This window comes from Chrysemys picta, chromosome 1 (assembly GCF_011386835.1).
Source record: "Chrysemys picta bellii isolate R12L10 chromosome 1, ASM1138683v2, whole genome shotgun sequence".
NCBI classification, from domain to species: Eukaryota; Metazoa; Chordata; order Testudines; family Emydidae; genus Chrysemys; species Chrysemys picta.
In genome coordinates this window covers 146,561,025-146,578,159 of record NC_088791.1, presented here as the reverse complement: position 1 = coordinate 146,578,159, position 17,135 = coordinate 146,561,025, and the positions used below count along the sequence as shown (strand labels likewise).

At 42.3% G+C, this 17,135-nt stretch overlaps 1 protein-coding gene across 1 annotated transcript in view; it reads right to left on the bottom strand.

The window, feature by feature from the left end:
* TBX15 (T-box transcription factor 15) overlaps positions 1-17,135 on the bottom strand; it is a 128,593-nt gene that overhangs the window by 23,553 nt on the left and 87,905 nt on the right. The window contains exon 6 of the mRNA XM_005292732.4: positions 11,672-11,736. Coding sequence (XP_005292789.1) covers positions 11,672-11,736 — 65 coding nt within the window. The remainder of the gene's footprint in view (positions 1-11,671; positions 11,737-17,135) is intronic.

Here is a 17,135-nt window from a genome sequence, read left to right as displayed (position 1 = left end):
ATTAAGCTCCCTTGGATCTATTCTTGATAGGGGAGTGTTGTCTAGTGGTTATAGCAGGCGATTGAGAGTGCTATTTGTTTGTTAAGGATGCTTTTCTTTTATAAAGTGCTCTTTCATTGTTGGGTCGCAAAGCTCTTTGGCCTTGATTCAGCAAAGCACTTAATCATATGCCCACATGTTATAAAAGTAAATGGGATTGAGACGCACTTAAAATTAAACAGGTGCTTAAGTGCTTTTCTGAATTGGGATTACTCCACATGCTGAGCTCCTCTGAAATATCTAACCACTTATTTTGGTGCCTGAAGGGGAGCCGCTGTGCTCTTTTGAAAACCTGGCCCATAGAGCACTGGAGAATATCCACATAATCTCCATTTTCCTTTTCACAGGACCCCACTCAACTGTCTGTCCAGCCACAAATCCTCCCCCTCTCACACCATCTTTATGACGGGGGAGGGGGGAATATCTGAAGAGGATTCACTGCTAGCTTTATTTTAATAAGGTCGGCCCCTTTAATGGGTATCCAGAATTTGCTCTCTTTTTTTCACTTGATTTTTTTATTTTCAATGCTATAAAGTTTTAATACTGGGCAATAAATGAAACAATTCCATTGTCTGAAAAATGAAAAAAGATGTCCCAGATATCTGTGTGTGTGTCAATAATCCATTCCATATGGCTGGCCCAGCCATGCTTGCTGCACGCAGAATTCATGTCACCATTTCATTGTTCACTCAGGAAGCCAATCCATAGGCTCCATGTATCCTTCCTGCGTCTCCTTCCCTATCCAAAGACTCTGATTGCTCCTGGCACAGCCTATCCTTGTTCATCTCAGCTGCCAGAGATCTAAGTAAAGAGAAGAGTGATTGCATGCCCATGGCTTAGGGTTTTCTTTCCCTTTGTCCTCTCCCCCTACATTTGCAGATTGTTAATTTTTAACGTGTGAGTTGCCTCCTGCTGGTTGCAGGAAATACCACGTCCCAGAGGAATGAGGCGCCCATACAAAAGAGATTCAAGCAGGTCTCCAAAATATGTCTTGCAATTTTGCATCTGTAGATTGGCTAGCTAAACATTCAGCTGCCTGATCTGCATGTGCAATTCAGAAGCTATTTTAGAAAATTGTGGTTCCCACACTCCTGCCACTTTTCAGGAAACCAACCAAACCATAGCTATTTATCTTAGGTACTTGTCTAGCCCTCATCACCCTGCTATCTGTCCACCTCACTGTTTTTCATTTATTTACGCTCACAACATACTTGTGAGGTAAGGCAGTATCTGAGGCACAGAGAGACTTGCCCAAGATCACACAGGTGGTGTGTGGCAAAGAAAGGAATCGAATCTAGGTTTCCCAAGTATTAGGTTATTCCCCTAATTGTCCTTTCAAAAAACAATAAGATCACTAGCTACCATCAACTAACATGCTTTAAATGCTAACATTTTTAAAGCCAAGCTCATCACACGGAGCTCTTGGGCATACTCTTGTTTCCTCCATACTGTTTGTTCCTCTTCCTCCAAACACATTTCCTGGTAACCCAGGCAGTGAGCTGTACAGGGATCCGTTATTTCATGCAAATGGCCTAGAACCTGAGGGAGACATGCAATGAAGTGGAAAAGCAGGGAGCGAAGAACATTCCAGGCAAATGGCCATGCTAACCCAAGTTTCACCCCATCTTTATTAGGTCTATGGTTGACTTGTTGGTTCATGATTTATAATCTGCCTGTTATCTCATTGTTTCTAAGCTCCACAAGCAGCCAGAGACCACCTTACAAACCACAGAGCTTTGCTGTGATGTATTCAGCATTAGGGTGGGGATTTTATGATGCGAGATCTTCCTTGGATGGATTTGGATAGTCATACAATCATGCAGTTTCCCCAAGGCAGCAATTAATTCAGCCTTGCCTTGCACTATCAAGCCAGGTTGAGCCCGAATGGAGACTTTGGGGGGAAAGTTATGAGCAAATGAAAACCAAAGGTTTATAATGGAGGCCCATCTTGCAGTTTTAACGGCACTATCTAGTCCCTGTGGATGCTGGGGGAGGAAACAAAAATGAAAATGGAACAGTGTAAGAAACAATAGAAAAAAAAGTAAAGGGACAGCTTCTATTTCACAGTAATGGCCCCATCACCACACAGAAAGGCAGTTTCTTAGGGGAAAAGCTCAACAGAAAGAGGAGGCCAAATATTTTCCTCTTTTCATTTTGTGCTAGTTTTTCCTTTGCGTTATTTGTTCTGCATCACCTGTTGGAAAACTTTAGTGAAAGACATGATATCAAGATTCAGTGACACTGACGCAGTTCCCATGAAGCTTGTAGAGAGGAGCGCAGCTTCACAAGTCATTCTGTAGCTCCCACTGGTGTTTGTTTATTTAAAGGGAAAGAGGTTTTAATATGAAATCTCAATGAGAAGCTGTGTGCATTCGTGCTTCAGAAATGGGCCTTTCTCAAATTATGCCAGTTTATTTTTCAAAAAAAGACAGCTACGTTTTAAGGAAATGTTTTCCAGCTGCAACCCTGGATGTTATAATTGACAAAAATTGTTGGGGGAAATGGGGGAAGGCACAATACCACATGATAGTTCTTCCTGTCAGCCCCTCCAAGATGAGGCTGGAGCTGGAGGTTAAGGGAAGGAAGAAGAGTTAGCTAGCATCGGTAGGAGTCCCACACACTTAAAGGATCTGTTCCACACTGTGTTCACTCCAGTTCTCTAGTTTTCGCACCGTTTGGATCTGAGTCCCTTTTTCTCTTGTGTTTGTGGGTGGATGCGTACATGCACATGTGTCTGTGTATGTGTGTGTAGGGAGCGGGTGTTTGTTTTTTGGAGAAAGGTTCTAAGACTTATAGAAAATTTCCTGACCTTGCTGACAATTGCAGTAAAATCTTGGCAGCCACAGCATTAGTAGGACAGATGCTTTCATGTTATATGTGCTCTCAGATACCTTCCCCTGCCTCTTCTTTAAAACTCCAGGCTACTCTCTTTGATGTGTAATACCTTAACGATTTTAATTCCTCTTTATATCAACAGAGAGTGTTATGAGTTCTACCCACAGCTGCAGTCATGTTACAATTTCTTGACCTTCCTTCAGTCAATGAGCCACAAGATGCAGTAGTTCCCAACCTTTTCAGCCCACTGTCCAAATTCACCAGACTAAGACCTCGTCATTGTCCTTAATTTCCCATTCAGCTATGAACTGTGTCAAGCCTCATTCTTGCCAATGTGAGCAACTCATCCTCCATTAAGCGGAGGCACGAAGCAAGGTTGCAACAGGACAAAGGACAGACACTCATCATTAAGAGAGGAGACCAGGAAAACAGTTGCATTCCTGAAATATCAGAACCGGTATGTGTGCCCTGAGATGGGAATCTCTGATCTAAACAGGATGGTTGGTTAGCTCACGTTCCCTAAACCTAATGTGAGATGAGAACATAGGAAATGACATATCAGATCAGACTACTGATCCTCTTAGTCCAACAAGATGTTCTGTTTCCCCACAATCACCAGCACAATGTTTACCCTATATATTACTATTAACTAAAATCTACATTCAAAGGATATTAAGGTTGCAAAGTCAAGCACTTAAAAGTTAGGAAATGCCAGAATTAAGATTGACTGTACCATCGTAATTTGCCGCCCTTGTGCATACGCATTGTGATACAGTCTTTAATTACATGATCACACACTGTTTTTTCCAAAAATCACACACACACACACACACACACACACACACACACACACACACACACCCCGTTGCCTCATTTAGGAAACTTGGGAACCAGAACTGTCTGGACCAATTGGGGGCAATAAGAATGACTTGTATCTTGTCCTGACAAATTTTCCATAAGACTGCTGAAGTAGAAGTGGCAAGAGAGGGAAGGCAAAGTTCAGATGATCGGACTACAGAAGGAGGAGGGCATCACCCTGAGAGTGACGTCCTAGGACTCCTGTGTAGCAGTATATTTGCACTTCCTGTATGAAAAGTGAACAGATCCCTGATGGGTGTTCCCCACTGAGCAAAAATACTGCTCACTACTGATTTATTTAAAACCCACTCGTGATCCACAGTAAAGTGTCTGTTGAGGGTGTCGACCAACATTTTTTGAGTCCCTGGAAGATAAACTGCTGATAGGGTGATTTGATTCCTGATGCACCAATTCCATAAGGTGGCTGCTTTTGCCCACAGGGGAATATATCTCGCTGCTGCCTGTTTGTTAATGTCAAGGACAGTTGTCAGACTGTCCAACATTATGGGTATCTGGCGACATATGAGTGGGAGAAAGGCTTTGCAAGCCTCTCAGACAGCCCGCAATTCCAAAATGTTGATGTGCATCCTGGCCTTTCGGGGCATCCTAGTGCCCCGTGTCTGTCCATGTGGGCTCTGCAGCCCAGGAGGGAGGCATCTGTGATGATCATCCTGTCTGGTGAGGGGGAAAGGAAGGGAATGCCCACACATACTTGATGGGGATTTTTCTACCACATTAGGTATGATATGCTTGTGTATTATAAACACTGTTTGAAGCCATGCCTCCAGGCATCCAGGATGGAGTCTGGCAAATGGCAACATGTAAGAGCATGAAGCCATGTCCCAGGATTGAAAGACAAGTTCTGATTGGGGCTCAAGGGTTGTGCGTGACCTGATCTATGAAATCGTCCATCACTTGGAATCTGTCCATTGATAGAAAAGCTCTTGCAGAGACTGAAACTAGGGTCGCTCTGATGAAGTATATAGTCTGCGTTGGAGTGAGGACAGACTTTTCCAAGTTTACACTGACCCCTAGGGAAGACAGGAGCTGAAGCATTAACGTGTAGATTTCTTGATGTGTTTTGGCAATTAGAAGCCAGTTGTTGAGACAGTGGAAGACAGTGCAGCCCCCTCCCACTTACGTGAAATGGGCAGCTACTACCAAGAAGAAACCTTGGTAAAGACCCCGGGGGCAATTGTAATGTTGAATGGGAGTACTCTGTACTGAAAATGGTCCGGACTCAGCATGAAACTGAGAAAATGTTGTGAGTGAGGTGAATGTTCACCTGAAAGTATGTGCCCTTCATATCAAGAGCTGTAAACAACATGTCCTTTTCAAGGGATTGGGATTATAAATGCCAGTGTGACCATGCAAAATTTCAGCTTGCACATAAATCAGTTGAGATGGCGGAGATTGAGAATGGGTCTCCAGCTGCCTTTCTTTTTGGGTACTAGGAAGTTGAGTAAAAACTCTTCCCCTGGTGTTGAAGATGTATTCACTCTATTGGGCCTTGCAGGAAGAGAGACTCTACTTCTTGTTTGAGAATCTCCTCATGAGAACGACCCCTGAAAAGGGGTGGAGATGAGGGTTTTGGAGGGGGGGCAGGGAAGAGAATTTGATCGTATATCCACTTGTCTTGTTATTGCACACCAGTTGTGGGGAAAGAGTGCTAGCTGAATCCACCACCACCCCAAAGGATGTGTTGGAATCAGTAGATGGTGGCATTATTGGTGCAGCTCTCAAATGCCCATCAAAAATATTGTTAAATTTGGGCTTGGGATTGAGATGATGATGTTACTGTAGAAGTTACAGAGAAACATGACTTTTGAACTCTTTGTCTCTTATGGGGTGGCTTGTAAGGCTACTGCTGGTAAAATTATTGAGCCATCCGTCTAGGCTTTAAGACTGTCTGTGGAATGTTCTTTGGAACAGGCGTATATATTGCCAGGGAGCAGAGGGTGACCCTGGACTCCTTTAGGGTATATAAGGACACATCTATCTTTTGGTTTAAAAGATAGGTTTCATGAAAGGGAAGATACTCCAAGGCATTCTGCACCTCCCTGGACCTCCCTGGGAAACCCTGACGCATGAAACCATGATTCAAGGTGTATCAAATGGACATTGCCTTGATCTTGATGATATATTTCCTGCACCTACCACTAATTATAGAAATGTTCTGGTTACAAACTTGCTTTCCTCAAAGAAACCCTTGAATTGAGCTCTATCTTGTTACAGAAACTTGTTGATAAAATCCATGAACTCGGAATAGTTCAGGTAATCATACTTAGCCAACAACACTTGTTAATATTCTGAAGGAACTGAAGGCTAATAGGTGTGAAGACTTTCCTTACCAACAAATCTAAGTGTTTAGCTTCCTTGTCAACCAGAATAGATCTAGGATGTTGGTGTCTAGATCTCTCTATGGCTGCAGACTGTTCTAGCTGGTTCCAATATGGCTTCATTAACAGAAAGCGCTATTCGGCTGGATCTGGAAGGTTGTAGGATGTCCAGGAATTTATATTGTAGATCCCGGACTTCCTCTAGGGAGATCTGTAGCTCTTCTGCCACCCTATGCAACAGTTCCTGGAATGCTTATGGTCATCTGGAGTGGATTGGGATATCAGAGTGGCTGCTTCATCTGGAGATGATGAGGACAATCTCATTGGTACCATCTCATTCCAACCCAGGCCATCAGGAAGTAAGAAGGAACTGGAGAGGCAGTCAGACCACTCAGGTGGATGCATGAGGAGAGTAAAGATGCACACATGGACCAACGGACGCTGCTTTCAAGAATTCTGACTCTGGGCACATGGAGGATATGCATACCCACAGAAGAATACATACAGGGACCAGCACTCAAAGAAGAATCCTGGGTTCCATTCTAGGTGCTGGAGAGCAATGTGCTCTAGCATTCAGAAACTTTTCCGACCCTGCTTCTCTCTGAGCCTGACCTCTGCTGCCCCTACTTCCTCCAGCCTGTTCCTGACCCAGTCCTGTCTCTTCCCTTGTCCCCAGCTCTCATTTCCATTTCCCTCTGACCCCCAGACTCATTGTCCAAGTCTCCTTGCCCAGGCAGTCCCAGTCTCACATATTCCCTACCCTGGGCTCCTCATTCAGTCTCAGTCTTCCCCTCCAGAGTCCTGGTCCCTGCCACTTCCCCGGGAGACTTGAGTCTCCTCCCTAGATTCCTTGTCCCAGTCTCCTTGTCCAGTTTTTCCAGTCTTGGGTTCCTCATTTGATCTCAGTCTCTTTCATGATCAGGATCTAAAGCCAAGTCCCCACCCTAAATTCCTTGTCCCTGTCTCCTTGCCCATCCAGTCCCAGTCTCTTCTCACTGAATTCTCATCTAATTTCACAAAAAGAAGAACAGGAGTACTTGTGGCACCTTAGAGACTAACAAATTTATTAGAGCATAAGCTTTCGTGGACTACAGCCCACTTCTTCGGATGCATATAGAATGGAACATATAATGAGGAGATATATATACACACATACAGAGAGCATAAACAGGTGGGAGTTGTCTTACCAACTCTGAGAGGCCAATTAATTAAGAGGGAAAAAAAAAAAAAAAAAACTTTTGAAGTGATAATCAAGCTAGCCGAGTACAGACAGTGTGATAAGAAGTGTGAGAGTACTTACAAGGGGAGATAGAAACTACACCATCTGCTAAAAAAACTCCCTGACAAAGCACAGGAACAAATCCGTACAGACACATGCCTAGAACCCCGACCAGGGGTATTCTATTTGCTACCCAATATCCATAAACCTGGATATCCTGGACGCCCCATCATCTCAGGCATTGGCACCCTAACATCAGGCTTGTCTGGTTATGTAGACTCTGTCCTAAGACCCTACGCTACCAGCACTCCCAGCTATCTTCGAGACACCACTGACTTCCTGAGGAAACTACAATCCATCGGTGATCTTCCAGAAAACACCATCCTGGCCACTATGGACGTAGAAGCCCTCTACACCAATATTCCACACAAAGATGGACTACAAGCTATCAGGAACAGTATCCCTGATAATGTCACAGCTAACCTGGTGGCTGAACTTTGTGATTTTGTCCTCACCCACAACTATTTCACATTTGGGGACAATATATACCTTCAAGTCAGCGGCACTGCTATGGGTACCCGCATGGCCCCACAATATGCCAACATTTTTATGGCTGACTTAGAACAACGCTTCCTTAGCTCTCGTCCCCTAACGCCCCTACTCTACTTGCGCTACATTGATGACATCTTCATCATCTGGACCCATGGAAAAGAAGCCCTTGAGGAATTTCACCATGATTTCAATAATTTCCATCCCACCATCAACCTCAGCCTAGATCAATCCACACAAGCGGTCCATTTCCTGGACACTACTGTGCTAATAAGCGATGGTCACATCAATACCACCCTATACCGGAAACCTACTGACCGCTACACTTACCTACACGCCTCCAGCTTCCATCCAGGACACACCACACGATCCATTGTCTACAGCCAAGCTCTAAGATATAACCGCATTTGCTCCAATCCCTCGGATAGAGACAAGCACCTACAAGATCTCTATCAAGCATTCTTAAAACTACAATACCCACCTGCTGAAGTGAAAAAACAGATTGACAGAGCCAGACGAGTACCCAGAAGTCACCTCCTACAAGACAGGCCCAACAAAGAAAATAACAGAACACCACTAGCTGTCACCTTCAGCCCCCAACTAAAACCTCTCCAGCGCATCATCATAGATCTACAACCTATCCTGAAAGATGATCCTTTACTCTCACAGATCTTGGGAGACAGACCTGTCCTCGCTTACAGACAACCCCCCAACCTAAAGCAAATACTCACCAGCAACCACACATCACTGAACAAAACCACTAACCCAGGAACCTATCCTTGTAACAAACCCCGATGCCAACTCTGTCCACATATCTATTCAAGTGACATCATCATAGGACCTAATCACATCAGCCATACCATCAGGGGCTCATTCACCTGCACATCTACCAATGTGATATATGCCATCATGTGCCAGCAATGCCCCTCTGCCATGTACATTGGCCAAACCGGACAGTCTCTACGCAAAAGAATTAATGGACACAAATCTGACATCAGGAATCAAAATACTCAAAAAACAGTGGAAGAACACTTTAACCTGTCTGGTCATTCAGTGACAGACCTGCGGGTGGCTATATTACAACAGAAAAACTTCAAAAACAGACTCCAAAGAGAGACTGCAGAGCTAGAATTGATATGCAAACTAGACACAATCAACTCCGGTTTGAATAAGGACTGGGAATGGCTGAGCCATTACAAACATTGACTATCTCCCCTTGTAAGTACTCTCACACTTCTTATCACACTGTCTGTACTCAGCTAGCTTGATTATCACTTCAAAAGTTTTTTTTTTTTTCCCCTCTTAATTAATTGGCCTCTCAGAGTTGGTAAGACAACTCCCACCTGTTTATGCTCTCTGTATGTGTGTATATATATCTCCTCATTATATGTTCCATTCTATATGCATCCGAAGAAGTGGGCTGTAGTCCACGAAAGCTTATGCTCTAATAAATTTGTTAGTCTCTAAGGTGCCACAAGTACTCCTGTTCTTCTTTTTGCGGATACAGACTAACACGGCTGTTACTCTGAAACTTGTCATCTAATTTCAGGCTCCTTTCCCCCTTACTGGCTCTTCCCCTTCCATCCCTGTTTCCCCCCACACCTTGCTCCCAGTCCCAGCCTCCTTTCCCAGTCAATCCCAGTCTTCCCACACACACTGCCAAGTCCTATTCCCAGTCTCCCTCTCAGACTCCTTTTCTCAATCTACCCTTTCCACTCCCCCCCAGGCCCCGAGTCCAGCTCTTGTCCCTTTTGCATTCAAGTCAGACTGTTTCCTCCCTCTTACTGCCTGGGTGTCAGCAGAAGGATCAGAGAGAAAAGCACCAGAGAGACAATCTCCCTGTTCTCAGTTCTACTACCCAGCTCCATGGAGGCCTACAGCAGCTAGGAGCAGCAATTACAGGGAAAGCTCTGTTCAGCTCCTGCAGCCTTCGGCTAGAGCATACTCAATGTAAATGGAATCTTCAAAGATTTTAGCTGCCAAACTCTAACATGTCTTTACTCTTATAATGACATGTGTTAAGCAACGTTAATTATAGACAGTGTTGTCCTCACCATTTATTATAACTGTGGATGGAATCCTACTAAGTTCTTGGCCTGAGTGATAACTTGTAATAATGAATTTCACAGATAAATCATGCATTGTATAAAAAGTATTTCCTTTATAGGTTTTTAATGCATTGCCTTTCCATTTCATTGAATACCCCTTGTTATGTTTTTTATATAAGAGTAGTGCTGGTGAAATACAGTTCTGTCAAGCACTCTACAATTGAAAAATGCAATTTCATTGAAAATCAAAGTATTTCACGGGGATATTTTGATGAATTTTTTAACAGGAAAAAGTCAAAACATTTTATTTTGACTTTCTTGTTTTGTTTTGATAACGTTGAAACATTTTAATAGGTAAACATGTTTTTGTTTCAATTTTCCCATTTTGATTTTGTTTTGATTTTATAGGAAAATATTAATGTTAATATTTTTCTAAAGTGTATAATTTTATATTATAGCTAATATTTTAATATAAGAGTCTAAACAAAATGAATTGACATTATTGAAATGAAATACTGCAATGGTTCCAAATCAAAACCTTTTGGAATTTTTGTTCTGCAGGAAATTTTGAAGTTTTGGCTTGTCATTCCAATTCTAAATAGTTTCTTTCCCCTGGTGTTTTGGAATTTCCCACTGAATGGAAATTCTGGTTTCTTACCAACTCTAAGTATGAGAAAGAGTAGATAGAACCACTTAGTTTACCCTTTCTCTGATATTTATTATTTTGCATGCCTGCATCATGTCTCTTCTAATTCTTATTTCTAAATTTACAGTCCCAAACTTTTTTAGTCTGTCTTCATATAAAAGTCTCTCCATGCCTCTAACAATTTTTATCATCTATTTTTGAAAAATTCAACAATATATTTGCTATATCTTTATTAATTATGGAAAGCCCTATATATATTATGGTACTAATGAAATAGTAAATAATAGTTATAAATGACTTGGAAGAGAGAGCAAAGACCACAGCAATTAAATCAGTAGATAATACTAAATTGAGAAGAGTTGCAAACTTCGGAGAGAATAAAAAAATAATACAACAGTATCTAAAGAGATTTGATACATGAGCAGATACAAAAATAAGAATTGACTTGGAAATACTCAGTGCTAATATAGGTCATGAAAAATAATGTGAAGCACATAAACAAAATGGAGGGAAGTGCTCTTGGAAGTAGTAGTGCTGAAAGAGGCAATGAGGTGATAGTGGACAGCAAATTAGACATGAGTTTAAAATCTGATACATCGGCAAAATAAACAATTGCACTTGGGGTATAATGTCATGAAGCTATCATGATATCATGATAGATATCTATCTCTCTTTATAGGGATCTTGTGTAACAATGCCTAGAACATTGCATTGAGTTCTGGGCACTATATTACCTGGAAAATACTGACAAACTGAAATACATTCACTGAAAAGCAACAAAATGGAAGAACTGACTTGTGAGGAGAAATGTTTAATCTTGTTATTATGTTTTCTACTGATGCCAGCGGTACATAGTGGGTGTGTTTAAGCAAATTAAAACAGCCACTCCAAAGTTCTGTGGTAACTAGTTTACAGCAAGTATCAGAGGGGTAGCCTTGTCAGTCTGTATCCACAAAAACAACGAGGAGTCTGGTGGCACCTTAAAGACCAACAGATTTACAGTGACTTTCTTCTGCTGTAAAACTGAATTACCCAACAAAGTGCTTTCCTGGGACTTAAAAAGGATAAAAAAGAGAGTGTAAGGGGTACAAGGAAAAAATGAGCTAAACAGAAGGAAAGATAAATGAAATCTTCTTACCTGTTCCTCCCAGAATCCCTGAATCCTTTAGCAAAAGGGTTTCGGTCAATTTTTAATCGAGTGATCTGCAAAGGAAGGAGCTGAGAATTAGGAGTTGTTTGAAGATTTTTATTTTGAGAGCAACTAAACTACCCTAAATGCCCTAATATATGCTGCCTCTATTCACCCAACATATTTTTTATTTTCTACTTACTAACTTCCCAAACAATGTTCAGGAGAAAAGGCAACAGCAAAGCACAGAGTACAGCCTCCAGGCATTAGGCAGGACTGCAAAACCCAGGATGGTCCCAGCCAGAAGGGGGCTGTTGTTAGCTCTGCTTCCTGGTGGTTGGTGATTCATAACTACTCAAAGTTGGGTTAGTTAGTTTCCCTAGCCATTCTGATAGCAACAGTCCTGTTTGTGTTTGATAATTGTTTCAGAATAGAGATATCTTGGGGTTGCAGAGTATATACATATAATAAACCAACTGCACCGCAGAGCCAAACATGGCCACACTAGAATCACTGCTGCTGAATATGGCTCTTTGATCCATAGTCCACCTTGTGTAACTCCATTCCACTGATTTCAATAATAGGGATGAAACTGACTCTTTCATTGTGCAAAATTAGGCTGTAAATCTCACAAGAACAGGCTGTGATTTCTGACACCCTCTCCTGAGGATCACTGCCTCCTGCACAGTATTTTGGGCATTTCCCATCTTGGTTGAAAATGAAAATGACAGAAACTTACCTGCACATTTCAGACCTTAGAAAAAGCTTTGGTGTGAGTTCAGTGTCAGATGGTGATGGTTCAAGGGGATGAGGTACAGCTGGTTTCTAAGTCAGTTCTCTGGTCCCTATCTCAAAGCCATTAATCAGAATCCTTTAGAAATTCAAGTTTGTGTCCCACTTTAGGTCATTATTGTTACTTATATACTGCTATAATGTACATGGCACTGTACAATAGATTGGAGGAGTCAAAGATCAGAGACCTAATCCCCTAGGACCGAAAGCACCCCTGTATTCACCCCCTATAATTCATGTAATAACCTTTGTGCAAAATATGCCTTGTGAAGCATCATTTAAAACTAACAACACACCAATAATCAATATTCTTGTGTAATGTATGCATGAAATGCATATTAAGAGTTATAAACATAAGCTGAAATTATGACTACAATGTGTTTACCAGATAAGTCTGGAGAGCAGGTATGCCGGTTTCTCAAAGACAAAGAACAGATGATGACTCTAGCCAGGTGTCATCAAAGGTGACTGTCAATCACCTGTCAAGTGACCATTCCTTGGCAACAAAAGGGGGGCAGGAACAGATTGATGTGCATTTTTGCAAAAAACAACATGGAACCTCTTTCACCACAAGACCCCATGTCTCCATCCTCACAGCTGGAGTGAGCTTTATCTAGGGGTAACCTCAGGAAAATGCATTTCAAAGGATGACTGGACTACAAAAGTGAGGGGCAAAACACCCCAAGTTATCTCTCTCTTTCACCTAACAAGACAAAGGAACCAGCCTTTTGATTTTGGGCGGGAGAGCTTGACCTGTGAATTTGGTCCACCATGTTGCTGGGAGCCTGTGGTAAGGATTTTACCTTGAACCAAGTGTAGCTTAAGTTTGAGCTACTAAGAAACATTTTACCTTTATTTTTTTGTAACCATTTCTAACTTTAATACATTATACTTGTACTCACATAAAACCAATCTCCTTGTAGGTAAATAAACTTGTTTTATTTTTAATCTGAACTAATCTGGTGCTGTGTTTAAACTGAACTGTTTGGTAACTCCAGTTAAAGTAGTAAATTGTTGAATATTGACCCTTTACAGGAGCAATGGACCTTTAATATATGAACTGCCTAGGAGAGGGCTGGACACTGCAGAACACATATTTTTTGGGGGAAACCTAGGAATGGGAGTGAGTTGGGGTCACCCAGCAAGTAGTAACCAAGGCTATGGAAGCTAGAGTGTGACTGGAGTGTTGCTGACAGGCTGCGGGATCAGGGCTACAGCTATACACAGACACGCAGGGTGTGACCTGCATGCTGGTAGGTTGTTTGTCAGAAGCCCTGATTGGGAGCTACAACAGCAAAGCATTGTGAGGCATCCCAAGTCTTAGGGCAAGCAGTGACAGAACCCTCGCTGGACGGGATTGCACCCCCCAAAGTGACACACCCAAAAGGCTCATAATCAAAAGTGGGTAAAATATGAAACAGTATAGATCCTTAAATTGTAAGCCCTGAAGGACTCATTATGAGAATCTAATCTGACCTCCTGCATAGCACAGGGCATAGAATCTCACCCAGGAAAAAAGCCAAAGGTCCAACAATTATTAATTGTAGGGCTAAGGCCTGCCTGGGATTTGAATCAATGATCTCTCTCACCATAAGTGAGAATCAGACACATAAGCCACCAATGTACCCTAAAACTGGTTAGGAACTGAACCTATCTCCTCCTACACCCCAAGACACTATCTTAGGGTGACCATACATCCTGTTTTGGCTGGGAAAGTCCCCTTTTTAAGCCCTATCCCAGACGTCCCGACTTTTTTGGCTGAATGAGGTATTTGTCCCATTTGCTCTTGCCAAAAAAGTGGTGTGTGCCCCCCTGATGGGGTGCAGAGGAATATTTGGGGGAGGGGAAGGCAAGCGATGATGCCAGCCCTGCATGGTGAGGCTTGGCCAAGCGGATCGGGCCAGCCCCGTGCAGAGGTGGGGGGTCTCAGATGATCAGCTGGGACCAGCTCCTCGCGATGTCCTGTTTTCACTTTGAGAACTATGATCACCCTACACTATCTTAACCCTACATTAACCATTAACTGTACTGACACTTACCATCTAAATAGAGTGACTGTGGACCTGGCATCCATCTGTCTAATCTATCCACACAAATCACCCTGCAGCTGGAAGTCTTCAAAGAAGGAGTGGGATTTGAGGAGGGATTTGGGAATGAAAGGAAAATAACCAATCTTATAATGGGAAACCTCATCTTCAAAAGTTTTCTCCGGGCCTCTGCTTCCCTTTTTTAGATTTCCCAACATACACAATTTTCAGATGGAATGAAAACATGTCAAGATTTGCAGAAGGGAGTGTGTCCTATGGTGCTGTACAAACATTTTGTAATAATTAATTAATTAAATGTGACAAACTCTTTTGAATTGTTTTGAGATGATATTGTCACTTATTTCAAGGTTATTTACTTTAACATATAAATCTGACTATACTTCATTGAAAAGAGGAGTGATTCCTAAAGATTGAGGTTACAATCTTATTGTCTGCAAAATATCTAAGATGAGAAATGTCTTTTCATTACCATTCTTGATTTAAGACAAATTCTTTCATCCCTGCAATCTGTAGCAGCAAACTGCAAACCATATTTTCCTTTCAAGTCAGGCTACAATATCAGATTTTTCCTTTCAAGCTGGTTTATGTTGTCATTCTAGTTTATGATGCTGGTTTATGATATATAACTTGACCACCATGGTATTGGTACACTGCATAGGACTTTGTCTGTTATGACATCTTACCTCAGATGGCTGTGATAAATGCTGAGAATTTGCATTAACACTGACATTTTGATCCCAGCACAAATTATTGTTTTCATGCCAAGATGGTGAATGGAGGATCCTTTCAATGAGTTGAGAATCAAAATTAACACTCTCCTAAGCATGCAAAGTATAAGAAGTGCTCTCCAAAATCAAAGCATTTGAGAACCACTGTTCTACTGCCCCTGCTTCTGTGCCCAGTGTGTGCCCCCTCTCTGTGGCTTTCAGACTTCCCTAACATTCAGGAACTGAGCTCTCATTCAACTCATATTCAATTCTACCCAGGTTCCCAGAATCAGGACAACTGCTCCAGGCCCCTTTAAAGTTGTGTGACACAATATGTCCTCACAACCAAAATGGTAGCAGCAATTAATGTAATTTTCATCTCCTTCCCTGCACCAGCTGACCCTCCTGCACCTTGGGAGTATTCACTCTGATAAGGGCAAGCATTAGCACTGACACCTGCTCTCCCTTGGGATTTCCACTTGGGAAGGGTAGCTTTAATTTACAGCTTAGGGATCAGCACATTACCCTGCTGACCTGACCACACGTCCTCTCCCAACAGTAATGCCCACTTTGGGGCTCGGTAAAGACTTGATTGAAACCACTGTCCACTTTTTGCCTTATGGGCCATGTGCTTGAGCTGCTGATAGAAACTGCTGCTGAGTCCCTATGGACTCTTCTCTTTAAGCACAACCCACAGTTCTCAGGCACTGATTCAGACCAGAGTTCTGTAGTTACAGAAAGAGTGCCAATTGTTTTCTGCAAGCCATGGAAGGATGAAAGAGTGAACCAGACTTTCATCAGGGTGTGTTTTAGGTAGTACAGAACTGGCCATTCTACTCCAAAACTTCCTGTCTTGGTTAAAATCTCAACTGCTTCCATTGTTTTATTTTCCTTTTGGTCTCAAGAAATTCATATCCTTTCAAAACATCTTTTTGAAGTAATTCCTAATTAGAACAGGTATGGAATCCTACATAAATGATTTATAATAATTTCCTTAGTGCATCTAGAATGCCCATTTACTCAGGTGAATGAAAACAGCTCTCCATGGTAAGCTCTCTGGGGAAGAGACTGTCTTTTGCTTCTGTATTTGTACAGCTCCTGGTTCATGACTACCATACGGCTACTGCAACACAAATAAATAATATGGGCTAAGATGCCATTTCTGGATGTTTAAAAGTCTGGGTCAAGGAACACAGTTAGTCCATAATCAGAGCATTATCTGTTCCAGGAATAACTAGTTCTCCAGATCGTAATTTCATCATAGCAATGTCCTTTTGTGAAGGTATACTGAGTTCATGTACGTACCTTCCTGTGGAAAGTGGCCAGGTCCTGAAATACTTGTACTTGTAAGTAAAGTATTAAGCCATTCAGAGCTGCTATGCACAGTGGCCCCTTTCTCTCATCTATGACTTTGTTTTCACTGCCCAAAAACAGTGTTTTTTTACCATGGGATAGCTATGAGTATGGCTACACTGTAGAGAAAACCTCACAGCACTGAGTCTCAGAGCCTGGGTCAACTGACTTGGGCTCATGCAGGGCTAAAAATAGCATTGTAGATGTTCCTACTCCAGCTGGAGTCCAGGAGCTAAGACTCGGTGGGGGTGAGGGTCTAGCCCGAGCAGGAATGTCTACACTGCTATTTTTAGCCCCACCGCCTGATCCATGTGAGCCTCAGTCAATTGACCTGGGCTCTGAGACTCTGCGCCTTGGGTTTCTCTTTGCAGTGTAGGCATATCCCAAAATGTGTTAGCTTTACCCACTGTACAATCCTAGTGCTTTTTCCTACAAGGTAGATAGGTAAGGTCAACAGTATCCTCCTTCCTCCTACCCACAATGATCGACCTCCCCTAGCTACCTCAGAGTAAAACTACAATGCCCTGTGTCCACTAGGATTTTGCAGCAGGATAGCTAGCCATCTTTCTTTGC